Consider the following 19,842-nt stretch of genomic DNA (forward strand, 5'->3'; position numbering starts at 1 on the left):
TACCTAATGTATTGCATGAAATGTACCTACAAAGGTGCCTCCAATTACAGTCATTTTATTTCAGATCTGGAGACGGTCTATGCCCACCCATTTATTGTTCATTCCAGTTACTATGTTTGTTATGCAAACAAATATTTAGGAGATTTTAGAACAAAAATAACTGGTTAAACGGTTTTGTTTTCCCCTACTCAGACAAGTGATGAACAGGCCTTGTGGACGTGCCCATAATGTATATGTGAAAATACACCATTTATATAATTTTTCTAATTGCTATTGTCAGTACTTCAAAAATATTTTTTGTGTGAGGTCTTTTGTCTCATTGTCAAAATCATACATTTAGAAAGAAATGCATCTCAATTACATCTCGGAGAATACACAGGCTCTTAAACGATCTCCATATTTAGCAATAATAACACCATCTTATATTTACATTTTTCATTAAGCTTTAAACGCGCAATCAAAGCAATGAAATGTTTTCATTGGACTACCGGAGAACTTAGCAAACACAGATCTCTTCAGTGATATAAAATCACCACAGTTAACAGTCATACAAAAATGCCAAGGCTAAAAGCAACTCAATAAATCTCACAAATAAAGTAAACCCTTCTTATAAAAATCGATTTCTAGTGAATTTATTTGTCCCCCTTGTCTCAGCAGGAGACTTCATAGCCTTGTAAAACACTTTCCAAGTGGAAGATCCTTAGAAAACGTCATACATCATCGCTGGAGCTTTCTTCCAACATACCACACTAAATGGAAATTTACTTGAATTAAGCCCGGTCAAAGGTCTTTGTACGAAGTGTAAGTGGTACGATCTACACAATAAATCACTTTTTTGATGCTTACCATTTGTTTTTTCTGCTCTGCATGTGTGCTATATTCTGCACCTGCTAGTTCTACAAAGGATTGGTTTTTGTAGGAAGGTATACCTTCGTATGCAAAAAAATATCCTGACCACAACACTGGCACCCTAGCAACATGACGCAAGGGGTGCCTGTGTTGGCGCTAAGCAGTTTAAGTGCACCAGCACTAGAGAGCACAGAACTGCACCATATCTTTGTAAATGAGGCACATTCTGCTCTCTCCCCTTGCTGCGATGCGTTGTAAGAAATCTTGTGTTTATCCCTCCACTGGACCATATCCAGTTTATGATCCTTTTTACTGGCTGACTTGTATCCTTCCACAGCTCACATTTAGAGAAATACTTTTCTCTTTTTCATTCAGCGCTTTGAGAGTGCATGTGTTTTATAGCTATGTCCATTGTGTGCTGTCCCCCTCATGCTGTGTTGCTCCCCTCCAAGCGTGTCTGTAAAAGCACAGCAAAGAAGGAGTTTTGCTGAGGTATGGCTAAAGGGAAGGCTTTAATGGTTGTTTTTCTCTTCTCTCTTGCATTCCACATATTGCATTAAGCTAATAACACCACTGAGTTTGGACTCGCAGCGTTAAGGACAAGACACTCTAAACAACACAACTGAACAATTACCAGTACGGCTAACTCACTTGAATACTCATTTATAAGACACCATATTGAAACTGTAACAATATGTACTTTTAGGCTTCCTTTTCTGCCAGGAATAAATCTTTTTTTTTATTTTGTTATTTACATGACAAAATTAGACCTTTTTTTTACATTGTACCTCATAGCAAACTCTTTTTCATACAAAATTTTCTACTGAACTGCACTCTACATTCCCATACTCACTTCATACTTTCCTTTTTCTTTCATTCAACACACTCACACATTCCATAAATTACAACTTTCTTAACCAAAACTTTTTTGTTATTCTTTGAAAGAACCAGCCATAGTACATTAAATCAAAATACATGGATAAACAAAATCAATGCATTTGAACTCAGTTTTTTAAAATAATTTCTATAGCTGGGAAAGCTGGTCTACACGTTTCAAACTCTGGCTAAGTTTTGAGTTCTCATCAGGACCACACAGCTCTATGCTGTCTTTTTCAACATGCCACGAGAATGGTAAAAAAGTATCAAAAACGAGGTACCCGTCTATTTTGCCACGTTTGCTGAAACAATAGAATTTTTTAAATACCCTGGGAGCAGTGGTCACTCTGAATGGAAGCACTTTGAACTAATAGTGTTTGCCTGCTATCATAAATCTGAGATATTTGCGATGAGCTGGGTGAATGAGAATGTGAAAATATGCATCTTTTAAGTCCAGTGTGGTCAAAAAATCGTCTTGCTATAGGGGAGGAAAAACCAGTTGAAGCGTTACCATATGGAAATGTTCTGGCAGTATGTACTGGTTTAACTCTTTGAGATCCAAAATTGGTCTTGGAAACCGTCTTTTTGGGGAATTAGAAAATAAAGAGAGTAAATCTCTGAATCTGAACGGAACTGGTTCTATGGCTCCCTTTTGTAAGAGAGAGTGTACCTCTTGTTTGAGTAAATGCAAATGGTCTGACAGTTTGTGAACGTGTGGTGGAATGTTTGGTGGATTGGAGGTGAGCGCCAGGCAATAACCATGCTGGATAAGGCTGAGCACCCATTTGTCGGTTGTTATAGATTGCCAAATGGGGATAAACTGTTGAAGTCTTCCCCTGACAGGTGTTAAGTGATTGGGGGCAAGTGTGGGCAAGTCAGTGTTTACTTGGGGAAGGGGTGTTACGTGGTGTGGCGCCTTTACCTCTACCTTTGGAATTGTTTCCTCTATAGAAACCTCTAGAGGGAAAGGATTGGTTGTTGCCTTTGTAAGAGGAAGTATTTGGGTCTGAGGATGTTGTTTTGGACCCTGCTCTGTAAAATGTGCGGCAAAAGGAGCCTCTATTACATGGGGACTGGAGCGCTCCCATGGTTTTTGCCACTTCGGTGTCCTTTTTCATCTTTTCTAAGGATTGGTCGACCATAGGACCAAACAGGTGTTCCTTGTCAGGGGGTGTTCAAAATGGACTGTTGAACTTCAAGCGTAAATTTTGAGATCATAAGCCATGCATGGCTTCTAAGGAGAATGCTGGTATTGATCTCTCTACCTGCGGTGTCAGCTGCATCTAAAGCACATCTGATTAAGGAGTTAAAGATGAGTTTCCCTTCTTCAACTAACTGCTGTGCCTTAGTTTTGTGTATGTCCGGGAGATATTGGAGCAGTTGTTCCATCTCATCCCAGTGTGCCCTGTTGTTCCTAGCTAGTAGGCCCTGTGTGTTTGCAATGAACTAGTGGTTAGCGGCTTGAACAGCCACTCGTATCCCAGGGGCATCAATAAGTTTGGATTCTTTATCTCGGGAGGTACATTCCCAGAGGTTTGCCAGTTAGCTTTTTTGCGAGCATTGGACACTACTAGGGAGTCAAGAGGTAATTTTATTTATTTACATCATTTCTAGAGTGCACTATCACCTGACAGGTAATTGTCCCTTGATAAACACATGATCTGATGGTGAGGGTTTATATTTTTTGTCCACTCTTGGAGTTAAAATACGTGCTCGGAAAGGGTCTTTAAAGATATCTGCATGCCTCATCATGCTTTTAAGCATAGGGAGTGTTTGAGTTGATCTGTGTGTGGACTCAAGTGTTTCAAATAAAAAGTCCTCTTCTAATGTTTCTTTATGTAAGGGCACCCCATGATACTCTGCTGCTCTAGCAATGAGCTGTTGATAAGCCACATTATCGTCCGGTGGTGATGGCTTTGCAGGATAAAGGTCTGGCTCATTGTCTACTGGAGGATCAATGGTGTAATCGTTCCATTGGTCTGCAGGCAAATGAGTACCATCATCACCGTGAGCCATATCTAGATCTATATGTTGAGATCCCTGAGGTGTTATGTATAAGGGGTCTTTATTTATTAACTGTGGAGAAGATGGTGGAGGTGGAGTGGGTTGTGAGGCAGGATAAACAGGGCTGGTAGCCATGCCCTTCTTCTTCTTGAAGGGAATCTTATGAGTAGTGTCCTCTGCATGTAGTTTGTGTTTTGATGGCGTTTTAGCCAAAATATGTCCAGTATCAGGATTAATATAACAAAAATTCTGTTTGGGATCCAATTTGGCCTTAAGAATGTCTAACATTGGTTCTGGAGGATCAGAAACACTGGCCTTAGATTTCGGAGTTGAAATCGACTTGTCTTTGGCAGCGGAATGTTTCGGCTCCAAAGTGTGTTTGTGTTTGGAAGCGGGGGTTTCGGCTCCGAAGCATGTGTATGTTTTGAAGAGGAGGGTTTCAGCTCCAATCCAGATTAGTCCTTGGAGCCAGATGCTTTCAGATCCGAAGGTAATTTCAGCCGACTTGGTCCCGAGCCAGAAGGCTTGATGGTTTGTTTCTGTGCAAAGCCGAGAGGTAGGGCGTCAGAAACATTGTCTCTGTGCCGACCTTGGCCCGAAGGCAGAGGTTGTGCCATAGCCTTATGAGTTTTGGAAAAGGATTTAGGGGGCAAGGGTCTTTGGTACTCAAGGCACCCTGTCCTTAAGGCACATCTTTAGACTCCAGATCGATCTTGAGCTCAGAATCAGACTCTGGAACGGAGAGGGCCTCTTCTTCTCCGGCAGACACTTTGATTGCTTCTTTGTCAGATTCTTTTCTGAAGGTATCGGAGTGTGTTGGATACTTTAGCGTTGCATCTCATTGACGAGCCAGACGACCGTGTAGAGCCTTATTGGACCAAAACGACTAACAAGCGTTGCAGTCTTCCTCCTTGTGCTCCGGAGACAGGCACAAGTTACAAACTTGATGTAGGTTAGTGCGAGTATATTCGGCGTGGCACAGAGGACAGAATTGGAATGGAGTCTGTTCCATCAGCAGAAGGCTGGACCGACGTGGTTAGGCCCGATGGCCGCCCACGAGGCTTTCGATCGAAAATGCAGAGTCTGTGGAACGATTTGATATGCAGAGAACAGGGAAACGCGTACGGAAACAATACCATCGAGGGTAGAGTTGATTGCGCACCGAGGGGACCCCGAAGAACGGTTTCAAACTGGAGAGCAGCAATACACGTCCAAACCCGATGGCGGAAAAAAGCAATCTAACAATGGCGTCGATGCCCATGCGCACTATCACAACTAAAAAGACTTCTTCGAAGAAAAACAACTTGCAAACATCCGGACCCAACACTAGAAGGCAGGAGAATGCAAAGCATGTGTATCTACAGCACACATGCCTCGAACCAATAATTACAAAGAAATGCTTGCAATAGTTCATCTGGTAGGTCACCGTGCTAGTCTTGGTCAAATACTCTGAACAGGGTGGGGTGAATCTTTGTGATGCAGCCTCCATGAAGAGAAAAGGGGGTCTCTTCAGGACCCTTTCAATGGTGTACAGGATCTTGGTGACCCAGGCTTTCATAGAAGAACTTTCAAGAGTGAGACAGCTAGGATGGCAACAATTCATAACCTAGAAGGGAAACAAGGTGATTTAGTGGTGGAAAAGCAAAGTTAGGACTGCAAGCCAGTGTTTTATTTTTAGTATATGGTAAGATGGTTTGATATCATAGGAAGCCAGGACATGTACAGTTTTGGTAGACCAACATAATGGATTTGCGGAACACAATCTTTTGTACAGAGAACCTTCCATTCCGGTATTGAGGGAAGGATGAAATGTCAAGAGGACAGGTGACAAATTTGAGGACTTTTTCAATGGAGCTAAAAGTATTGGTAAGGTCATCAAGAAGACTGTCAGGATAAACAAACTTCACGATTAGAGTTTTAATCAATGCCTTACCCAACTGGAATGAGAGGTGTGACTGTATACCGCTCATACAGAGGACTTCCAAAGCCATCAACGAGCAAATTGAGGCCATAGTAGGGGTAAATGCTTATCAAAATGAGCCCCAAGGTTCCAGAGAAAAGCTGAAAAAGCTGACAGTCTTATTGAAATGGGGTGGATGAGGGCTCAGGCAGGGATGCAGTGTATCATGGTAAATAAAGGAGATAACGTGATTTAAATCAGTCACTTTAGCATAAGGCCGAGTGATGAGGAAAATGAAGAAATAGCCAGCAAGTGTCACTGGGGAATAGGTGATGTCTGTGAATGAGGTGATGTACAGGAAAGGGAAAATGTTACTTGCTCTGTAAGCATCTGTTTGTAGCATGTCGTGCAGTAGATTCACATGCTTGCATACTTCTTCCATCTAGTGTTGGGCTCAGACGTTTGCAAGTAGTTTTTCTTTGAAGAAGTCTTTCGAGTCACAAGATAGGACTCCTCCCTTAGTTGGCAATGCACATGGGCATCGTGTCCATCGTTTATTCTTTTTTTTCTGCCATTGGGTTCAGACGATCACCAGCAGGGCTCTGTGATTGGCGACTTTCAGTGGTTTCCTTCATGGAACAACTCGGCTCAGCTGCATATCTTAGACTTCCCTTGTCTCCCCAGAAAGCCATTCCACAGAGACCTGTCTCCCATTGATGCCTTACCACAAGGGCCTCTGTTCCCTTAAATCAAAGACTCTGTCCTGAAGAATGCATGTACACTAAAGTACATCATTCCAGTACTGCCCCAATGCCACTCAAAGTTCTCATGGATTGTCCACCACAAGGTGTGCAATCTGTGCCTCCCCCCCACCCCCACAAACCACAACAGCACTACATGTGAGGGTTGTCTCACCTTCCATTTGAAGAAGACTCTTTGGTAATAACACGGGCGGAGGTGTGCACATCAGAGGATGCAGAAGCAATAGTCCAACAAGACCCCTGACATCTTCAGGGAACGCAGAATTGAGGCAGGTGAGGGAGCCAGTTCTTCGGAGGCACAGCTTCTCCATTTGTCACCCAGCCCTGAGTCGGCATTTCCCAATGACTCAGAATCAAAGGAGGAAGAACAGACTTCTGGAGTCTCACAGCCACGTACGAAGACTTCAGCTTTGAGCATAGTCTGCATTGACACACAAATCGGGCCAGCACAATGCCCCTTGAGTTGAGGCACTGTGCACTTCCACGCCAAGAGGGGTGGCATTGAGCCCATGCCTAAAAAAAACAAGAGCATAGTTGTTGCCAAAAACACCTTTGCCACCTGCTCTGCAGAGTCAGAACAACCTATCATCCAGCAGTTGCAGGAGGAGCCAGATGCATGACAGAAACATCTGCTCATTCTTCTGCAGACAAACAACTTCCCCACTCAGCTACCTCCAAAGCGAGCATTGACTTTGCCACAAGAGGAGGCTCGCCATTGAGGAGGAAATTGCTCTGGAGCCACCTCCAGTTCCCAATCAAAAACAACACAAGGATAGCGGTACTAGTCCTCTCCCTGTTGCACCGCCACTGTGTAAACAGTCTTCAAAGAGAAACAGTGATCAATTGTACCAAAATGTGCAGGTCCACCCCCAATGGGGCTCCCACAAACAGAGTTCGGACCTTAGGGACTTTGCGCAAGCGATGGGGTTGGTGGACATTTGGCGCGTTTCTTACCCTGACACTCCCTATTACACGCATTATTCCAACGCCCACAATAGTATGTCCCGTATTGACTATCTATTTTGCCACACGTCGGACATGCGCCTTTTTCACGACCCAAAGGGACTCCCCCGAGGCATCTCGGATCACTCTCCTCTCACGGTTCGACTCACTTATCAGAGGCAGGTAACCAGAGGGCCCCATAGTTATCAACCCATGGCTCATGAAAATTCCTGACATTAGAGACGGTCTGCTAGAACACACTGAATATTATTTTGCCGAAAACCTTGGTTCGGTCCAATTGGCTGTTACGATCTGGGAGGCGTGTAAGGCCGTTATCAAAGGGAGAGCGCTAGCTCTTAAATTGGGCTACCAACGCAAACAGGCCAAGCTGCTGCTTAAGACAGAATCAGAGTTGCTTACCCTAGAATCTGACCTTGCTATTACTCCGTCCGAAGAGACGGCCGCTCGTCTTCGTTTGAAACAGGCAGAATACAAGACACTGGCCTTGGAGAAGGCTCAGGCGAAAGTGTTGCAAACCCGCCATCGGGTCTATGAGCTGGGAGACAGGGCAGGTAGAATGCTTGCCTGGCTGGAGCGTCGAGAACAAGGCTCTAGATGGGTTCCGTTACTACTTAGCCCCGATGCCTCGCGCATTACAGACCCTCTGGACATCGCTGAGGCGTTTGCTGACCATCTTGAGGAAGTTTACTCCTCTAGAGCATACTACTCTGCAGACGAATCCCGCCTCCTTCTGGAGGAAATGCATTTGCCCACTCTCACCGACTCAGACAGGGAAGAATTAGACGCTGCTATTACAACTGAGGAGCTTACGAGCGCCCTCTTTGCTGTTAACTCGGGCACGGCTATGGGACCTAATGGTGTCCCCGTAGAATTCCTTAAGGGGATGGCCCAAGAAGTGATCCCGCATATGAAGGCCATGTTTGAAGAAAGCCTCGAACGGGGCAGTCTGCCGCTGGACCTGCGCCTAGCCTCAATAGCAGTCATCCATAAACCCAACAAGCCAACCACTGACTGTGGCTCATATAGGCCAATTTCTCTCATTAACTCGGAGGTCAAGATTCTGGCCAAACTCCTAGCGACCAGACTCACAGTCCTCCTCTCCCTAGTGCAAGATGATCAATCCGGATTCCTTCCGGGTAGGAACACAGCACTGAACCTTCGCAGACTACATAATGTACTGGGCAGACAATCCTTCATACAGGAGGATGCCACAATTTTGTGCCTCGATGCAACCCTAGCGTTCGACTCCATAGAATGGCCCTATCTCTTCGAGGTCCTGAGGCGGTTTGGATTTGGCCCGAATTACATCAAGTGGGTCAAACTGCTCTACACTGACTTGTGGGGCCAGGTACGAGTCAACGCCCATACCTCCAGACAATTTTAGCTACATAGAGGTACAAGACAGGGATGTCCCCTCTCCCCTCTTTTATTTGCGCTCACGCTGGAACCCCTGGCCCAATGGATCCGTACGGATGCCTCCATTAAAGGTCTCAGATGGAACGATGACACAGTTGATAAAATCTCCCTGTATGCGGATGACATCCTGGTGTATGTTTCCTCCCCTAGATCCTCCATCAATAGCCTGTTTCATGTAATTAGGAACTTTGGGAAATACTCTGGTTTCTCAATCAATTAGTCCAAGTCAGCCCTGTTCTGTCTCCATGGTCCTCCACCCGTTCTCCCGAAAGAGTTCACCATTGCGATAGCCGAGGACGGCTTCAAATATCTGGGTATATTTGTGACTCCGGATCCTAAACTCTTTTATGATCACAACTTACGGGGCCCACTTCAGCGGCTCCACAACGATGTTTCCCACTGGCGTACGCTGCCCCTGTCCCTCCCGGGCAGGGCGGCACTCTTCAAAATGCTGGCACTCCCACGTTTTTTTAATGTCCTTCAAAATTGCCCATTCCCAATTGCTGACTCCTTTTTCCGTATGCTGGATGGTGATTTGCGATGCCTTCTGTGGGATGGTAAGGCAACTCAAATTGCTCTGCATAAACTAACTCAGGGATGGTACGACGGGGGTATCGCCCTGCCCAACATGCGACTCTACTATTGGGCCTCCCAACTTGTGGCCACTAACTCCTGGCTCCATGGCTCACCTACCAACCCGGCTTATCGAGCGCTACCAGACAGGACGTTAAGGTTATTTAGGCGCCCTTTATGGCAAATTTCCCCGAAACCGCTACCTGGGACCCATGACATAAACCATTGCTATCTGGCACCGAGCTACTAAGAGCCTTGGTTGGTCTGACGTATTCACCCGGGCTACCCCACTCTGGGCCTCCCATAAACTGGGCTCCCTCTGTCACCTGACGGGGTTTGACAGATGGGACACGATAGGCATCTCTACCCTTGGGGACTTGATTCTCAGGGGTAGATTGCTGACTTTTCCCGAACTTCAACAGAAGTATGATCTGACTCACTCTGAGGCATTTAGGTACCTCCAAATAACACATGCTATCACTACCTCAGTGCCGGACCTCTCTTCCCTTCCGGAGGCGTTCCCCCCCTAGAGGATAGGCTACTCTCAGAACCACTCCAGACGAAGGCCATATCCTGCACTTATCGCAAACTACGCAACAATCTGCCCAACTCATTCCAGGCCCTACAGGATAAGTGGGAGGGAGACGTGGGTGACCTAGACGATGACGATTGGAGGTCAGCACTGATGTCTCCCACGGAAACGGTGATAAACCACCGTTTCAGACTGATTCAATTGAAAATTCTACACAGAACATATATGCCTGCCCCCCTCCTGGCCAAGTTGGGAAGACGCCCAGATGAGATGTGTCTCCGCGGCTGCGGCCTCCCTGGCTCTTTTTATCATGTCCTATGGGAATGTCCAGTTATCCCACAATTTTGGGACAGGGCGGTTCGCAAAATGGCTGAGGCAGTGGGAAAGCCCATCCCTCTCTCCCCTAAGGAGGGGATTCTAAATGTGTGGGGTGCCACAGACCTTACGGAGGTGGAGCTTCAGTGGGCGGCTTTGGGCTTCCTGTTGGTGAAGCATGCGATTGCAATGCATTGGGGCGCCCCCCAGAGGCCTCTCCTGGTGGGATAGGTAGCCAAAATGGACAGGTGCATACTGGCCGAGAAATCTGTATTCAAGGTCAGAGGGTACCCCAAGAAGTGGGATAAAAAGTGGGGACACTGGAATGTGTTTAGAGGAGAGATCTGTACCTCTCCCTCTGTGGACATGGCATTAGATAAGGTTGGATCGGGACGGCGTGATGACCCTTAGGAGATTGATTCTTGTACATGCCTGATATATTTGATTCTGCTTTGTATTACTTGATCGACTGTATGATGACTCTGCTGTTGTTTTTTTTTCTTCTCAATAAAATGTTAAAACAAAATGTGCAGGTCAAGAAGCATGTGGGAACGATAACTGAAGGGCTTTGGGAGGAAGTTAGGAGACTTTCGTGGATTGTAGTCTATGGAAGCCCGGCTGTCAAGGGTTGAGCAGAAAGTAGTAGCACAGTGGGATATTCTTTGGTATGAAGACGGGGGCAGATGACAATATGCAGGGCTTGGTCAAAGAGAAGAGAGGGTAACTCAAGAGAGTTCGATTATCGGAGAGTCAAATCGGCTAGATGGACGACATCCAGCACGCTCAGAAATGGAGGCTAAAGGTAGGTAATAAGTGAAGGGGAAAGAAAAAGAAGGGCGTCTGGAGACAAAAAGATATAAAGTGGTACACTCTGACTACATTGACTGTATGACACTAAAGTGAGCACTGGAGAGTACGACTACATGAAGGCCATCACATTATTTGAACTAAAATAAACTATTTTAACATAATTTAAGTAAATACATGAAGGAAAGGGTTTTTGTTAGTAATTTAATATTAATTAAAGGATAGGGGAAATTAACATAATTTAGTTAATTTATTTGACTGACACTTAGGAAAAAGGATAAGCTTTGTACTATGGTGAGGTTAAATAGAAATATTTCGTTTACTTTAATTGATTATAGGTTAGCACCAAGTGCAGTATTATGTTTAGGGTAAGGATAAACGTCTCATGTGCCTTAATTTGACATAAGTTGATTAAGAAAATTGTGTTAGTTTTGATTTCATTAAGGGATGAGTGCCAGGCAGGGCCGGACTGGCTACCGGGCAGTTGTGTGTGCTGCCGAGCAGGGGGATGATTTCTCCGTGGTATGGGCGTATTTCGTTGATGGGGACCTGCGTGCGCTTTGAAAAAAAAAAAAGCAAAACGAATTTCGTTTTGCACACACAGGTCCCCATCAACGAAAGCATCACCCTGCTCGGCAGCACACACAACTGCCCGGTAGCCAGTCCGGCCCTGGTGCCAGGTTAAGGTTAGTAATTACATGTAACTAGATTTTATTTGTTGTAAGGCTACGGTAAATTAAGGTCATGATCTTTAAATAGACATTACATTAATTTTACTTTTTTTATATCGATGGAAGTAGAGGGTAGTGATAATGGGGTCGAAGTGATGACAAATTATGTTTTAATCTTACATTCAGGATGTTGTAGCAGTCGTTATAGTGGCATCAATGGAGTTGTAACTTGGAAGTATTTGACCTCGAGTTAGAAGCATGCAACTCCATGTGGGACCAGGATGGGAGAGAGCCCTTGAAGGCTGAGCCAGCATCATTACTAGAAGGGGTGCAGGGTTAATCACAGAGGTCAGAGATGGACATTTTAATGAACATGTACATCAGGATGGGGTCAGATGAGTCGTCAGTGGTAGGTGGTGCTTTGTGGCGTTTGTAGATGGGGCTTAGGACCAGGGGACTTTTGTTGAAAAATGTGATTAAGAAAAATATGTCGGTGGTGGCAACGTTGGAGAGCAAATACTAGTAGTTGATAGAGAATAGGTGCGGATAGCAATGTCAGAGGGGACAAAGGTGGCACTGCCAGAATATTGGCTTTATTGAGAAATAAAAATCACTTCGTTTCATAACTCCTTGTTCCGGACCCTTAGTTGTAAATGATCATTGATAAGGAAAACGGCAGAGGGGCCCAGAACCATCAGGGCTTTGATTATATTGTGTCTATTTGTTTAATATTACCCCATACCGGAATAGGTTTTTAGTTACACACATTGCAGTTGGCCATTAACGGTGGCACTGCCACTCAGCATCAAGACGGCAATGAACAACCCAGCGGACGCAGGCCACAGAAAAGCTGCATCGTAAAAATGGTTGGTTAATTTCATTCACCCAGGGTTACCTTTTTTTCCTTTGGATGTATCAATCCCACCGGCCTCGTGTCTTTCGTCTGGTTCTCCACCCTGGACTGCTCGACGTGGACTTTCGAGGTTGCGTCTATGTATGAACACTTCTGGTAAGCCTAAGAAAGTAAGAGATTTTAAATCCACACTACCTTGTAATCCCTGCTTTCTTTCTGGTGCTGAAGCGAATATATTTGACTGCAGGCCTGTTGTCTAAACAAGATTTGTAAAATGGAATAGGTGTGGCCTTTGACAGTCCCGGATAAAATATCAGTGTATCTTGCAATGCTGGAAGGGCGGTATTAAGGAAAGTAATCTTGGTCAAAGGGGGTTAGGCAAGGTTTGTGAGGCGACAACAGGAAGCTGACCCTAGATTCGATCAACAGACGTGCAAGCCCAGCAGAAGACCATGGCTATCAAGGAGCAGCCTTGGCTACATTTTAAAATACGTTTACAGGTTTGTTGCATTGTGTCCATTCTGTCCTGTTGTTCCACCCAACCCCTTATTCCCTCCTCTCTTGGTAGTTTCCTGGTTGGACCAAGATACGGCAGAGTAATTACCCTTTACTTCTGGTCTTCAGTTCCAAGGGGTCCCTGGAATTAAACTAGATCACAGAAGGCTTCATTGTTGCTAGCTAAAAATAAAACATCCCCAGATGCAGGCGAGACCTCGCTCAACAAGGAAACACATGACATGACCGTGTGTTTAGTTAGCTTCGTTAAGAAAAAGCTGCATACAATGAGCGCCGTTTCTACTATTGCCCGCTAGGTGGTAGTATCGCCACACGCTAGGAATGCCGCACGCATGAGCAGGGAAACGCGTGACCGTCACTGTTAACACAATTTACGATAAGTGCACCGGTGGGTTGACGTAGCCCTACGCAAGGAAACTTTACCTGCAGTTCTGCCATAATGCGCTCTCCTTCCTGCTCGTCGTCATCCTTTGTGATGGAATCTGTTCCCACAGGTGGCTGCGGGTGAGAGACATGGTCCTCAGTTTGACATCTCGCGAATTTTGTCATATTATCGTCATTAAGCTCCTAGAAAGTTGGGGAATGATGAACACAGTAAGAGTCCTGGATAATTAGAACTTCGTCAGTACTAATGTGTCCTACAGATCCAAACTGTGCTGTCCTCTTTAACCAAATGATTTTGATCTCCAAGTTTGATAATATTAACATTGAAAACAATAGTTCACGTTACATTTTTTCTTAATTAAAAATGTACATAGCCATCGACATTTTCATTAAACGCGTTTTCATTAAAATCCCGACGCCTGCACAAGTCTGTAAGAAAAGGTTTTCAAACCAGAATACAGTTGCACGTTTTCAGAGTAACTCCTATCTTTGACCTTCAAAGAACCAAAACAATTCGCAAAAGAATGTCAGCATTTAAAGACAGTGCTCATAGTTGTTCAACAATCAGGAAACCTGTCCCATCCGGAATAGATGTGAATCCGTTCATTTACATACTGCGCAGTCGGGCTTAACTGTAATTAGCTTGAATGCTCGAGGCAGGTGTTCTTAAAATAGGAGGTAATAAACTTTTCTTTGGAACAAAATAATGTCTGCAATAACCGCTTCAGATCATTTGCAAAAATGGGGCTTAGCAGCAGAATTGAAAATAAATAAATAAATAAAATCAGACCAAACACCAGCTCTAATTCTAATCGTAGTAAATTTGGTCCCTGAAGGAACATGCACTTCTGCAATTTGTGCCTAGCGGAAATAATTTTCATGTGAATCGCCCAACCTTTGAGGGGTCCTTCTTCATCGAGTGCGCGATGTCCACTGGTCTTGCTGTCGCAAGACCGGATCCTGGTGGATAGATTCTTCGTGGAGGAGGAGGCGGCGGAGACTTCATAACTTTATCGTTTTCTTGTTCAACATCCGGAGCCTCTTCTGCAAAATAAAAAGTGGCATAAGCAACAAAAGATTAGCTATACTTGTGACGATGGAAGTTGTTTATATCCAGTGCTTTAAATGGGGAAAATAAAGTGCAGGCCCCTATCAAATTGATTTGTGGGGGCACGGCGGGTAGTAAGGAGGCGAGGCTAGAGGCTGGACTAAGGGTGGGGCTAATGAAAAACATTTAAAGGGCTGAAGAATTTTTGGGGACACAAATGATGACAAATTGCTTCAATCTGTAATGTATTGTTAGTGCTCTTGCATGTATGAAGGATACGTTTAACATTCTCTTTCAAATGTTGCTTATATTAAGATTGCCTCTGCACAAATGGCACATGAATCAGATTTGAAAGTTGATATTATACACAGTTTCAGCTACCAATAGTAGCTAATAGAAGAAAGGTAGACAATGATTTTTTACCAACCAATACTAGTTGACAGATTTTTGAACAGGTAAATATCAGGTTTCCCTTTTTAGGTCTCAGCCTGCGATGGCTGCGCAGACGTGCGCAGTCGAGCTGGTGAGATTTAATGATGTAGGGAGAGTTTCGCTAGCGAGGTTAAGCCTCGCCCCTCTTCTCTATTGGCTGGCCTCCTAAACGGTGGCCAGCCATTGGAGAAGAGGTCCTAGTGACGTTCTTATTTCTCTCTAAGCCCCGTCCTTTTCAGACGGGGCTCCTGGACTTACTGCTGAAGTAAAAGGTTTCTTATCTTCTTTATGGGTCCAGATGGCCCCATAAAGAAGATAAGGAACCTTTTATGTCAGCAGGAAGTCAGTCTGAAAGGGACGGGGTTTTGTCATGGCGAGATGATCTGTTTGCACACGTTTGTGTCTTGGGTGGTCTGGTGGCTGAATAGCTGCCTATTGGTGCAAGAGGCCTGCTTTCTAATACCAGCTTCACAATTTGATGCCAGGCGTGTGATCTTCGGCAAATGTAACTGTCGTAGTGAGATCTTAGCAGTACTACACACACCAGTGTTAAGCACTGCATAAATCCGGTCGAACTTGAAAGGATTTTAGGTTGGTTGGCCCGCAACACACACATCTATTCACTATTGTGTGACTCAGAAAACACGTCTATTCCACTGAAAGCATGGGGGTCCAGGAATGCTCATGGTTTGACCCCGGGGGCACTCTGCTGCCCCCTTGCCTTGGCAGTGGATGGCTTGGGGCGGAAGCTGCTAGGAAGCACATTGAAGTGCCCCTGCAGCTGTGGGGTGACCTGGCCCCTGACGGGCCCTGGTTCTGTAGCTGAGGGGTGTCCTCGTTGCCGCCCCCCAGCCCTGGCAGCCGCTGCTGCGGCCTGGCAGGCTCTGGCCCCTGCAGCTGAGCGCTTTCATCCGCTCTCCTCGCTTGTTTTTAAATGCAGGAATGAGGACGACGGGGGCACCCTCACTGGTGCAAGGGGGTCTACGTGCTGCTTGTGTGTACAGGCATATATTCCCGCAGGAAAGCTCTCTGGTGCGGGGATGAGCCCCCCTGCAACAAGGGGCTCCATGGTCGAGAGACACGCAACCGAAACGGCGACGTTCTCTTCTCGGACTTCCTATTTTTAAACATATATATTTTGTCAAATGCGGTTGAAGTAGCGAATGGACAGACGTCCGGTCTCGGGGGCTTTGGAACAGCGATGCCACAGCTTTTACTGTTGGGTCCTCCTGGGCCCGGGTGGCGCTTTGCTATGGTGAATGGGCGTGACGTCATTACAAAGACTGGAACTAAAATACCCCGTGCCAATAACAGAAAATATAAATATGTATATATATATATATATATATATATATATATATATATATATATATATATATATATTCCCTGAAAAAAACATAGGTTTCAGGCCTTATATAGTTAGGAATTAGCATTTAAAAAACCTTTAAAATTCACTCAAAAAACAATAAGTTTTAGGGGTGTTATAGTTAGCTGGATATTTCACTCATACAAAACCATTGAAATTGCTCCTATATAGTTAGTTGTACTAACTATATTTCGCGCACCCGCAATCCACTGCTGATGATGTCACATATTACATCATTCATGACATGGTCAGTGACATCACTGATGACATCTCAAATGATATCACTGATGACATCATCCAGTGAATGTGGTTTGCTTTGTTATTTAAATATGCATTATATATATAGCAATTTGCATTGAAGAATGAGTGGATATATAAAAATAAATATTTGGATGGAGGATTTAGTAGCAGTGTAATTGACTGTTTACTTGACCAATTTATAGTGTCTCACTAAATATAGTGGATAGTGACTAAACTGTTGGAATATCTGTATCACTTTGTCAGTTGTTGTGTAAACTGGTTCTCCAGTTGGTTACTAGCTATGTGAAAGTCTATATTAGTTATTGATTAGTTAACTGAGTATTTGTATGGGAGAGTGAATGTGTGTGTTGTTCGGTGGGGGGGGGTGTGACTGCCCAAAGATGTGTGAATAGTTGATTCACTAGATTTATGAAGTTAAAACTACATGTTCTAACAGTTGTTTGGGTGAGTGAATATCTTTATGGGTGTGGTGATGAGCAAATATATTTCTCAATGGTACATGTCCAACAAACTAGAAAAATAAAAGGCAGTGTATGTGTCAGTTGTATATAAATAAGTATACATACGACTCAATGATTGTGTGAGTGACTGTACGGATAACTTTATACTTGTAATAATGATTTTATAATTCACTAAGTATGACTTACTATCTAAATGAATAGATGAAGTTGTGTTTGTATATGTGTGTAGCTAAGTAAATATGTAAGTATGATCCATTGTTTGCATAAGTGAGTAGGATGACTTCATATGTGAATAGGTTGTGTGCTGGTGTGCAATGTCGATATAGCTTTATAAGTATTTTTGATAGTGTTCTATTGTTCATTGACATCATGTATGAGCGAATCTACAGGTAAGTGATTAGATGTGTATATACATCTATGAATCACTGAGTGGGTTTTTAGATACTTGTATTGCTGTAACAATGGATTCAAATATGATATTCTGTATTTTACAAAGAGTGATGAAAGATTTTACTAGTGTATGAAAAGGTGTATGTGATTGTCACGTGGATGATGTAATCAGTGATGTCATGAGTGATGTCATTTGAGATGTCATCAGTGATGTCACTGACCATGTCATGAATGATGTAATATGTGACATCATCAGCAGTGGATTGCGGGTGTGCGAAATATAGTTAGTACAACTAACTATATAGGAGCAATTTCAATGGTTTTGTATGAGTGAAATATCCAGCTAACTATAACACCCCTAAAACTTATTGTTTTTTGAGTGAATTTTAAAGGTTTTTTAAATGCTAATTCCTAACTATATAAGGCCTGAAACCTATGGTTTTTTCAGTGAATTTCAAAGGTTTTTTAAATGCTAATTCCTAACTATATAAGACCTGAAACCTATGGTTTTTCAGTGAATTTGCAAGGTTTTTTAAATGCTAATTCCTAACTATATAAGGCCTGAAACCTATGGTTTTTTCAGTGAACTTCAAAGGTTTTTTTAATGCTAATTCCTAACTATATAAGACCTGAAAGCCCACCAGGAATCTCCAGGATGCGCCTGGGAGCTGCATTGCAGAGAGGTGTAATGAGGCCACACCCTTTTTTACACCTCTCTGCAACGCAGCCCCCGTGCATGTTTGAAGAGGGGGGAATTAATTCTCCTTCCCTACTGGGGGCCAACTAGCCCACCTGGAACCTCCAGTATGCGCCAGGGGGTTGCACTGCAGAGGTGTAATGAGGCTATGCCCCTTCTTACACCTCTCTGCAATGCAGCCCCCTGGCACGTTTGCTGAGAGGGAACAAATTCCCTTTGCATACTGGGGGTCCCTGGGGGCCAACTAGCCCACCAGGAGCCTCCAGTATGCGCCAGGGGGCTGCATTGCAGAGAGGTGTAATGAGGCCACACCCTTTTTTACACCTCTCTGCAATGCAGCCCCCTGGCACGTTTGCTGAGGGGGAACTAATTCCCCTTGCATACTGGGGGTCCCTGTGGGCCAACTAGCCCACCTGGAACCTCCAGTATGCGCCAGGGGGCTGCATTGCACAGAGGTGTAATGAGGCTATGCCCCTTTTTACACCTCTCTGCAACGCAGCCCACTGGTGCTTTTGCAGAGGGGGGACTAATTCCCCTTGCATACTGGGGGTCCCTGGGTCATATCTGCCCAAACGCCGATATTCCGAACGATTGAAAATGACTTTTCTTGAGAAACATATGAATTTGGATTATCATGTCCTATACTTTGGAATTTTTGACAGACTGACTTTGAGGATGCTATAAATTACTCAAGTCTGCCCGAATTGTGTGGGTAAAATTGATACCTAGTCACTTTGAATAAGAATGTACTTACGTCTCGTCTAACATTTGGAAGAAATATCTAGTTATATGACAACAGGATACCGACTTAACTTGAAGGAAATAAGAACGCCCTGAAGAAGTTCTGTTGTACAGAACGAAACGCGTCGGCTGGCTGTGGTACATAAACTTAAGGAAAATAAAAGCATTTGAATATACACCAAGATTCAGCGCTTCAATAAGGACTCTAAGTGATATGATTTGATTGGACTTATTGTGCAATTGGTGCTGTGCCAAACTTTGGAATATTCTCCATTACTCTCTACTACTTACTCTCTACTGCTCCACTACTCTCTAATACTCACTCTCTACTACTCATTCTCTACTACTCTCTCTCTACTACTCACTCCCTAATACTCACTATCTACTACTCTCTACTACTCACTCTCTACTACTCTCTCTCTACTACTCTCTCTCTACTACTCTCTCTCTACTACTCACTCTTTAATACTCACTCTCTACTACTCTCTACTACTCACTCTCTACTTCTCACTCTCTACTCTCTACTATTCACTCTCTACTACTCTCTCTCTACTACTCACTCTCTACTACTCACTCTACTACTCTCTCTACTACTCTCTACTACTCACTCTCTACTACTCTCTACTATTCTCACTCTCTGCTACTCACTCTCTACCACTCACTCTCTACTACTCACACTTTACTACTCTCTACTACTCACTCTCTACTGCTCTCTACTACTCACTCTACTACTCTCTACTACTCACTCTCTACTACTCACTCTACTATTAATTCTACTACTCTCTACTACTCACTCTCTGCTACTCTCTCTACTATTCTCTATTACTCACTCTCTACTCTCTACCTCTCTACCTCTCTCTACTTCTCTCTCTACTAGTCTCTACCTCTCTCTACACGCACACATATACACATATATATGCATATATATGCATATGCATTTATATATATGTATGTATATATATATATATATACATACATATATAAACATATATAATCTGCATATCTATATAAATACAAATATAAATG

At 43.9% G+C, this 19,842-nt stretch overlaps 1 protein-coding gene across 10 annotated transcripts in view; it reads right to left on the bottom strand.

Moving 5' to 3' along the window:
* The window catches only part of KIAA1217 (KIAA1217 ortholog), a 1,321,668-nt gene that overhangs the window by 12,164 nt on the left and 1,289,662 nt on the right, over positions 1-19,842 (bottom strand). For all 10 annotated transcript variants that reach the window (XM_078663443.1, XM_078663442.1, XM_078663445.1 and 7 more), the window contains 3 exons: positions 14,316-14,464; positions 13,460-13,603; positions 12,563-12,682 (listed from right to left, as the gene is read on the bottom strand). In XM_078663443.1, coding sequence (XP_078519569.1) covers positions 12,563-12,682; positions 13,460-13,603; positions 14,316-14,464 — 413 coding nt within the window. The remainder of the gene's footprint in view (positions 1-12,562; positions 12,683-13,459; positions 13,604-14,315; positions 14,465-19,842) is intronic.

Source organism: Lissotriton helveticus, chromosome 10 (assembly GCF_964261635.1).
Source record: "Lissotriton helveticus chromosome 10, aLisHel1.1, whole genome shotgun sequence".
NCBI classification, from domain to species: domain Eukaryota; kingdom Metazoa; phylum Chordata; class Amphibia; order Caudata; family Salamandridae; genus Lissotriton; species Lissotriton helveticus.